Source organism: Cyprinodon variegatus, unplaced genomic scaffold (genome assembly GCF_000732505.1).
Source record: "Cyprinodon variegatus isolate N-32 unplaced genomic scaffold, C_variegatus-1.0 Scaffold793, whole genome shotgun sequence".
In the NCBI taxonomy this organism is placed as follows: domain Eukaryota; kingdom Metazoa; phylum Chordata; class Actinopteri; order Cyprinodontiformes; family Cyprinodontidae; genus Cyprinodon; species Cyprinodon variegatus.
The window spans coordinates 320908-330855 of record NW_015151246.1 but is presented as its reverse complement, the minus strand read 5'-3'; the positions used below and the strand labels follow the sequence as shown (position 1 = coordinate 330855).

Here is a 9948-nt window from a genome sequence, read left to right as displayed (position 1 = left end):
CACCTGAGGGTCCATACCTGGCCTAGCAGACACACCTGAGGGTCCATACCTGGCCTAGCAGACACACCTGAGGGTCCATACCTGGCCTAGCGGACACACCTGAGGGTCCATACCTGGCCCAGCAGACACACCTGAGGGTCCATACCTGGCCCAGCAGACACACCTGAGGGTCCATACCTGGCCCAGCGGACACACCTGAGGGTCCATACCTGGCCCCGCAGACACAACTGAGAGCCCATACCTGGCCCTGCAGAAACACCTGAGGGCCCATACCTGGCCCTGCAGACACACCTCAGGGTCCATACCTGGCCCTGCAGACACACCTGAGGGTCCATACCTGGCCCCGCAGACACAACTGAGAGCCCATACGTGGCCCTGCAGAAACACCTCAGGGTCCATAACTGGCCCTGCAGACACACCTGCAGCTTCAGTCTCTAGCAGCAGTGGGAATGAGGCAGACACAGATCTAGTTCAGTTTTATTTTACTTTTGAAAAATTTGTGAAAATGCTAAAACGTAAAATCACATTAGTATTTATAATATATTTCCATAGTAATTGAATTTAAAATAACCAGGTTTAAAATAGTAACAAACTACAGTTACACATAATTTCTACGTTATATACGTTACAGCGGAACATTTATCTCATCTACCATAAAGACACAGAGAAACATGTTAATATTCAGTAGTAGGCTGTGATAAAGCGAATTTCGGGCTGTTTTAGGAGTCATTTTCCCAGCGGCTGGTTTATTTATTTATTTTAGTTCCTGATTGTTGAGAAATTCCCAGCGGTCCCTGAAGGGGCCGTGAGACAGCAGCGCTAATCGCCTTCCGCGGAAACAGCAGAGAAAAGGCTAGAGAAGACAAGATGGCGGAGTGAGTGGGCTGCGCTTCGTTTGGACGCTCGCGCTCTTAAAGTTAGCCGGAAAGCAGTGAGGGGACTGAAGAAGGACCGTCAATATCATCAGCACCGCCCGGAGCGTCGTCCTCAGCGCCCCGTGACCGAGACTCAGGACACTTTTCTGGGTTTTCGCTCCTCTCCACAGCGCTAGCTGGATGCTAAGCTAGGCCTGCTGACGCTAGCTTCTTGTTGAAGGCCTCCAGCTGGATTTACAGCCTCCGCTCCAGCCGCCATTTCTGCTCTAATCTCCCTGTCCTGCTATGACAGAGCGCTCATTCTGACAGTAGAAAAACCTTTGAGTGGAACAAACATCAGTAGATTTGGTTTTTCCAGCAACGCCATCGAATGTCCTGCCGATAAGCGGGCTGGGCGGACCAACGCAGATCTAACGCTCCTCGGTCGGTAGTTTGAGCCGGGATCATGGCGAGCAGCAGCGGCTCCAAAGCTGAGTTCATAGTCGGTGGGAAGTACAAGCTCGTCCGGAAGATTGGATCGGGATCTTTCGGCGACATTTACCTGGCGATCAACATCACAAACGGAGAGGTAAGCCTGGGTGGTTTAATCTGGACTGGATGGTTTAATCTGGGCTGGATGGTTTAATCTGGGCTGGATGGTTTAATCTGAGGCGGATTGAGGCTCAGCTCGGTGTTTTAACTGTTTTTCTGCTGCCTGGTTCTGATAACTGTGTGTCGTTCTCAGGAGGTAGCTGTTAAGCTAGAGTCGCAGAAAGCCAGACACCCACAGCTGCTCTATGAAAGCAAGCTCTACAAGATCCTCCAAGGAGGAGTCGGGATCCCTCACATCAGGTAAGAGCGTCTCTCTCCGGGAGCCAGAGAACCGGTCTGGATCCGGTTCTCCGGGGCGTTCAGGGGCCTGTTGTGTTGCCGGTGAAAGGCTTTGTTTAGCGGGGAGCGGCTGGCGGGGCCTCGGTAGGCCTCAGCCGGATCCAGGCCGCCTGGAAATGGCCGCTCCTCTTTTGTTGTGGTACTTCCCAACATGCCTGCTAGAAAATGGCGGCGGAGCTGCAGAGGCGGATGTTTTCCCTGAAGGGGCCCTGCTGCTCCCAACCTGAGGGGCCCTCTGGCTGTTGCTGTGTTTTCTGGCTCCTGTCTGGAACCATGAAGTGATCCGGCGGAGGGGGGGCTGCTAAGCTAACCCTTTCCACGGCTGTTTGTGTCCCCAGGTGGTACGGCCAGGAGAAGGACTACAATGTCCTAGTCATGGACCTGCTGGGACCCAGCTTGGAGGACCTGTTCAACTTCTGCTCCCGACGATTCACCATGAAAACCGTCCTGATGCTGGCAGATCAGGTAAGAAGATTACAGCAACGTCTGGAAACAAGCTCCTCGGTTTAAACATCAACGTTTGAAGCAGGAAAGAAAGCTGAAGGGACGGTCCTCATGGCCTCCTGCAGGTCAGAGGTCATGCAGGGCTGTAGACCAGTTAGAACTATGAACCACAGACTCCAGCAGTTTGTCTTTAAGCTAACAGGAAGTTCAGTTTTCTAAGTTTTTGGGACTTAGTGGATCAGCTGAATGTGCTTAATATGGCTGATAATCCAATCAGTAGGTGGCTTCAGGTGTGTGGGGCTGCGTAGGTGAAAGCGTCCCGCTTCAGCCCTCATCTCTGATTATGGCAGATTATAGCCTGGGCTTAGAGCCTGAACTGGGATTAGACGGCGATGGCGGGCCGTCCAGGCATCGCTCAGACGTCCGACCACCACTGCTAAGTATGGGGTAAAAACTGACCTGGCCCGGCAAAGCTGTGGGTTTGATTCCAGCTTCCTCTGCTCTGATAGGCTCTGATAGGTTCTGATCCAGCGGTGCCGTGACGGAACCAACGCCGCTCTGACAGCACCTGTGTTTTGTTCTTGTCTCTTCCAGATGATCAGCAGAATCGAGTACGTTCACACAAAGAACTTCATCCACAGAGACATCAAACCGGATAACTTTCTCATGGGCATCGGCCGTCACTGTAACAAGGTATGTTCCTGTGGACCAATGAAAGCAGGCGAGCGTCCCATTGACCTCCCTCAGTGTCTGTAAGCCAGCATGGTGTCATCATAACATAGCTGTAGAGGTCCTGCTTTCTGATTGGCCGACGCTTCCTCTGAGTTCAGGCCTGGAGATCAGGGAGTTTAGATCAGACAGGAAGACGCCGCTGCAGGCCCCACACACCTGGGTTAGAGCGACAGCAGCCTGCATGATGTCATCACGCCTCCTCTCCATCATGTTGATGGACGGCGTCATTTCAGCCGATTGAACCGTGTATAGATGCTTCAGGAGGAACTGGGCGCCATGTTGCAGCCATGTTCCTGTTTATAGCTGCTCTGGGATCAGCTGCGGTTAGAGCCACTGCGGCTCCTCTTCCTCCTCCTGATGTTTCTAGGAGCAGACAGAGGATCTTAGAAAGTCCTGCTGATGGTTTTAAAAGCGGCGTTTGGAGACGTGGAGAGGCGAGCGTGTTGAAGAGCCATGCTAGGTCAGCGCCTGGGGCCACAGTCTGCCTGTGGAAACACTGGACGCCCGTTCTGGGCGGGAGCAGACCTCTTTGCTCCATCATTTAGTCTCTTAAAGGGCCGGCTGCAGGTTTCACACCGCTCTGGTTTTCTAATTAGACTTCTAGTTATTTCATTTTGAGCCAGTTTGGACACGCCTCTCTAACATTACCCGCTCTTTGGGCTGTAGACGGCCTTATAGATCACAGCGGGGGCCTGGGCCGGCCCACGGGCCTCCAGTTTGACACTGGGCAGCCTGGAGTGATCATGTGTAACCTGCTTCTGATCATTTCAGGCCAGTCTGAAGCACACAGGTCTGATTCTTTCCAATGGGACCTACTGGGCTCTGTGGTCCTGATCTGACCCGTGTCTGAGCGGCCAGGTGGCATTCATCACACCTGGACGCCTTTAATACTCATTAGGGGATAATATGATGCTTCTGGTGGCCATGGTGGACAATGATGCAGGGAGAAGTTTTTTTTTTTTTTCAACCCTCAGATGGCGTTGTTGATGCTCTGGCTGAGGTTGGGACAGATCCAGCGCTGTCGGCCATGTTTACTCCCATACACACAGACAACGCTTTTGAAGTCATCTGGGCTGAAGCATTTAATCCGATGAATCGATTATTGAAATAATCATTAAATAATTCAGTAATCGATTAATGAGCCACTGGAGTATAGAGACTGAAACATGCCTTTAGCTGACAGAGCGACCCTTATAAGATTGGAAAATGAAATCTATAAACATTTTGGATTTAGGATAAACTCAAGTGGAGAAGTTTTAGTTTCATCTGGTATAATTCTGTAAAGTCTTCTTCATGGAACCTTTGGCTATCTGATTATTAATGATTAATGATAAAAAACGATCAACAGATTAAAAGATTCACTAACTACTGGTTAGATGCAGCCCTTCCTGCGGATCATCTGGTCAGAATAACGCCGCGTTAAACCTACAGCATCCTCATCAGAACTTTAGAGGAACCTGAGATCTAAACAAATCTGTTTTATTTGGGAACGGCCATCTGACCCGTTTCCATAGAAACCACAGCAGTAAATAATATTAGTTTACCAAACAAAGGGCAGATTGGACTGCAACATGCTGAGAGTCAGAGGAGGAGCCAGATTAGGATGGCCGATCCAGCTGAGATATTTGAGAACCTCTGCTGTAAAGAGTTATGGATTAATTAGAAACCATTAAATTCGCATTTAAATAAAGGATATTTATCCACCCAGCTCCTCCCCTGGTGGTGTTTAGATAGGATGGCAGCACAGGAGGCTACGAGCGCCGTCACGAAGGAGGCGCTTAGTGGCGCTTTCTACTAGCTTTGCCTCAGAGGCCAGATGGCGACTTCTCCTTCCAGCTACTGTCTGTAAAGTTGCAGCTAGGGATGCACGATGTTGAGATTTTGGCCGATATCCGATATGCCGATATTTTAAAACTCATGTTGCCGATAACCGATANGCCTCCAACACACAGCTTCACCTCCAGTAAAATGTGTCTTTTGTTTTGGTGATAAAGAAACGGATCAAACACTTCCAACCAAACTCTGGTGCGTTTCCACTGGGATTAGCAAATGTCAATCCAATCCTCCTCAGTTATTATCAGATTACCCCCCACCCCCTCCCACCTTTTCCTAACATAGTCTATATTGGGGGACTTTGCAGATAATAGGTTTATAATTTTTGGAGATGACACCCTTGTTAGATGTTTAATATTGGATCATTGAGGTCTGTTTCCTTTCTGATATGTTCAAATCAACTACGCACCCGCAGGAACCTAAAAAAATCAGTTCGGACCTTCAACCTATCAAAGCTTTTAAGCTGTTCTTTTTCTGTAAGAGAGAAGTATGTCGTTATTCCTTTCGAAATACACGATTTATTACATTAGCCCTAAAGTCAGGATTATAAGCACACCATTGGATTATTTGTAATCTGTCATTTAATTTATATTCATCTTTTATCATGTTCCAAATTTTTAACTGTGCTTGATCCATGGATTCTGGACCTTATCTATGAGTCCTCCCAGATGCTTGTGAGCTAGAACTGCTTGTATTGGGGGGTCAGTTTGAGTGTTAAGTGTTCTATATTTTTCCTTCTATCTTGGAAGGATGAGTTACACTGATTAATTAGGGGTCTAATCTGAGCGGTGCAAAAGTAATCTTTAAAACTAGGTAAGGACATTCCCCCTTTCTCTTTAGGGAGATGTAAAGTCTTGAGTCTAACCCTGGGTTTTTTACCCTGCCAAATAAACAGTGAAATTTTAGGCTGGAGATTGCCTTGGCTAGCTCTATCGCAGTAATAGGGGCTGCTCATATTTTGCTTTGTTCTGGCGTTATAGATGATAAATTGAGAGATTTTAAAACTTCATCAATTTGCTGATCATCTTCCAATTGGGGTTGTGTATACAGGTGCTTGTAGTATTTTCTAAAAGTTCTTTAAATTTCATGTTGTTTGAACTGTATAGTTTTAGAGTCCTTATCCCTTAGTTTGTATATTGCATTGTCTGTTTGTTGCTTTTGCAGTTTTCCTGCCTGGATTTTAAGTGATTTTGCTCCAGACTCATAAAAAGTTTTTTTAAGTGAATATCTTGTGAATATGTCTTGTGAATATCAGCTTATTTTCGATTTCCTGTGTATATATTAGATTTATCTCCTTTCTAAGTTTTTTTTATTTTTATTTAGTATTTCTGGGTTTTGTTCTTTTTTATGTTCTGTTTCAACATTTTTCGGTTCTTTATGAAGATCTATCATTCTTAATAGTTTTTGTTTCTTTTTATGGGCACAGAATGATATTATTCTCCCTTTCAAAACAGCTTTTAAAGTATCCCATACTTTAGCTGAATCAACCTCGGTTGTTAGGTGAACGGAGAAGCTGACTGCCACTCAGATTTCCTGCGGTACTTGAACGGGTCGTAGTGGAGAATAATCCCTTTCTCAGTGAGAAGCTCAAACGATCTCTTGGGGAAAGTGGATCCAAACCTCCTGTTTGAATTCCAGCTCAGTTTGAAGCTCAGTTGATCCTTCCAGGGAGAGAAGGTCCGAGAAACCCAGTTTGCAGGATGACTTCCTGCCGAGAGGCAAAGACAAAAACAAAGTTAAACTCAGGTTGACAAAAACTCTGTTTGACTCAGCAAAACTCAGCTTGGCTAGTAGAGTACCCTAAACTGGCAAAAACTCTGGCGTCGAGGTAGTGGCAGTCAGCAGCTTAAGAACACTCCGTTTAACGAGGAAACCATCAGCAGGTGTGTGAGGAGGCGAACCAGTACCAGGTGCCTCCTGGTGGATGAAGGGAGACAAACACAAAAACAGGAATCCTGACACTTGCGTTGTCATTTTCTTCAAGGAACCTTTTTATTTTCCTCTTTCATTTGGGTTTTGAATCTTGGATTATTTAGAATACCTGTATTTAACTTCCATTGAGTTCTACCCGGGTTATCAATGATGTCTACAGTGCAGGAGAGGGGGGGGCATGATCCGATAGATCAATGCTTCCAATATCACAACCATGAATTCATTGGCGATCTCTCTTCAATATAAAAAAGTAATCTATCCTGGAATAAACATCATGTGGGTGTGAATAAAAAGTATAGTCAAGGCCGGATGGGTAGAAGTCTCTCCACAAATCTAGAATATCAAGTTCTGTCATTAAGGCATTAATTTTCTTATGCAATGGCGTAGTAACTAGGCTTTTGGATGAATCCTGTTTTTGATTGAGACAGATATTAAAATCACCTCAACTGCTGTTTCCTTTATCATTAAGTCAAATATGTTTCTATAGAAAACAAAATCACTTCCAGGAGGGGCATAAACATTACAAATTGTTAGAACTACGTCATGCATTTTCCCTCAGGCTATTACATATCTCCCTTCCTTGTCAGAGATCTCTAGACCTGTTCAAACAGTATTTATTGTGAAATCAAGGTTGCTACACCGCTCCTGTGGCCTGATTTATAAGATGAGTAGTACACCCCTAAAAAACCCATCCTTCTAAGTTTTTCATGCTACGGAGGGGTGATGTGTGTCTCTTGTAATAGCACAATCTGTGCATTCACCCTTTTCTTTTTTGTTAATATCTGTCTCCTCTTAGGTAGATTTAATACCCCATTCACATTAAATGAAATTACTTTAAGTGTTTGCCTGTTCATTTTATATTACTGTGGTTTACACTTATCATTACACACCCAGAACTATCTCCTGGGAAACCTGGGCCTAGTATATTAGGTCAGAGTTCAGTCAGGTAAATAAAAAAGGGAAAATAAAAATGTGAAATCAAGGGTGACAGGTTCCGTTCATCTGATAAAGCAATAAAAGAAAAATAGAAGTATAGCCAGCGATCCGAATAGGTCCAGGCCAGGTGAAACCGATTTGTTATGGCGGATTTCTGCATGTGAAAAACCAGCAACAAGAAGAATAAGATAAACGTTTCAAATAAGATTTATCTGGTAATGCTAAGATATAATCCATCAGTTAGTGTCTTGGGGGGCCTGTCTTCTGAACTAGAGTCTGTCTTTAAAGTGAGTGTTTTGATGTTTACGTTGTGTGCTGCTCTCCACAGAGGCAGGCTCCTGAGTTCCGACCTGGTCTCTCGCCCCCCCGCCACTGCCAGGTGGACAAGAGCTGGATCTCATCTTGGTCCGGTGTGGAGGGGGTCTTTACCACCCTCTTTAAGTCCTTTTTCATGTCGGAAAGTTGTGCCCCACTGTGTCTTCTAAATTCACGGATTTCGCTGAGAATGCTGTCCAGGCTAGCTTTGGGGCTATGCTCCTCACCAGGCTTTACTTGGTCTGGAGAGCTACTTCGTCTGTGGCTCCTGTTTGGGTCTTCTTCTGTCTGAGCCATGCTTGGTCTACTTCTAGTAGTAACCCCCTTTTTCATTGTTTTAAAATTGGGCACCAGGGTTACCAAAATCAAGGTTTTGGGGGGTTAAATTGTAAAACCTTTCGGGAGCTAGTCGTGTTAGGCTGCCATCCTCTCAGTAGAGGACTGTTTCATACATTCTACTGTATAAGTCATAAAAGCTGGTATGATTCATGCTAATATCGTATCCAGTTAATATCAAAATTAACTGGATTAACTGCGTCCATACNGGGGGCCGATTATATCGTGCATCCCTAGTTGCAGCGGGTGAAACGATCAGCAGATATTAGATCAATCAAAAAGAGCAGATTGATGCGTGTAGAATTGAAACTGAACTAAACGGGTCTGGAAAGCCTCATGTAGAAATCGTCGAGGCTTTAGCCAATCACAGCAGCTGCTGCTTGGTTTGGTTCTCTGAGTTAAATGCGAAATCAAAGTCGGTCTGGAAGACAAAGATACCAATCCCATCCTTTGCTTGTTATTCCCTTCCGGTTAGAACCGGCCTGGCCATGTCGCCTTCAGCTGTTTTTTTGTTTTTTCTTCCAGCGTTTTACTGTCATTCCACGTCACAACTACAGAACATCGCTCTGCATTTAACCCCTCCCCTTGGGGAGCAGTGCGCTGCCATTGTGTGGCGCCCAAGGAGCAGTGTGGCAGCGCCTCCTTCATGGCAGTGCTCATAGCCTCCTGTGGGTTTAGCTCAGGGACCCAGAGTGGCAGTTTGTGGGAGTGGGACTCTGACCACCAGGTCACCACTTCCCAGCATTCTGCCTCTGGTTGACACGGTGATGTCACACAGATGACGGCGTTTCATTGGTCAGTATAGAGGCGGAAGCACCTGCTGACTCCCTGATGGATGTTTTCCTAGAGTCTGAATTTAAAAATCTGCCAACGATTCATCTCTCTCCCCAGGTAACAAAAGAGAACTAAAAAATCCCGTTTCTACAAATGCATCAATCTAAGAAGCAGTCAGTCTGTTTCTGCTGAGAATAGCATCAGGATCTATAATAACTGAACCTTTATTAACAGAATGAGTGAAACCAGCAGCTAATGGACCACGGTTCAGAGACACACTGGACTATAAACTAGAATAAATGACTGCATGGCTGGAACTAGCTCTCACAGGAGGAGGAGGAGCCTGTGATGGGGGCCCGGGGCTCCCGGCCTGACCTGATGTGGTCAGTGATTGGGAGAGTTTAGGTTTATTTTTCATGAAGTTGGATGAACTGCAGACGGATTGAGAGGATCTCCAGCAAATGCTCAGCAGGTGCGGGAACAGTCTGGCATCTGTCATCAGTTTCTGTCTCAGCCTTTCTACCTCCACCCCTCCCTGCAGTGGCTCCACCCACCCAACCCGTTTAGCGAGTTCTCAATTACTGGTTCTACTGGCCTGTTCTGGCATTTCAGAGCTGCTCAGCAGCAGGAATGAAGAGTGCTGACATGCTGGGAACAGGCCGCCCTTCCCTGGAGGGACCTGCTGTACATCAACGGAAGGAGTGGAGAAAACCAAAAGCCTCAGACCTGAGGGGAGGCTGAGGAGCAGGGAGGAGGAGCAGCTTGATGGGGTCATAGTGGAGGAGCATTGCCTGCTTGGGGTCACGTAGAGCCCGTCCAAACCTGGCAGGATCTGCCTTCTAGGGGCCGCATAGAGCCCGTCTAAACCCAGCAGGGTCTGCCTTCTAGGGGCCGCGTAGAG

General features: G+C 46.6%; 1 protein-coding gene across 1 annotated transcript in view; it reads left to right on the top strand.

The window, feature by feature from the left end:
• Positions 1 to 833: 833 nt before the first annotated feature.
• csnk1a1 (casein kinase 1, alpha 1) overlaps positions 834 to 9948 on the top strand; it is a 29850-nt gene continuing 20735 nt past the window's right edge. The window contains exons 1-4 of the mRNA XM_015396383.1: positions 834 to 1443; positions 1600 to 1706; positions 2084 to 2210; positions 2784 to 2882. Coding sequence (XP_015251869.1) covers positions 1321 to 1443; positions 1600 to 1706; positions 2084 to 2210; positions 2784 to 2882 — 456 coding nt within the window. The 5' untranslated portion in view covers positions 834 to 1320. The remainder of the gene's footprint in view (positions 1444 to 1599; positions 1707 to 2083; positions 2211 to 2783; positions 2883 to 9948) is intronic.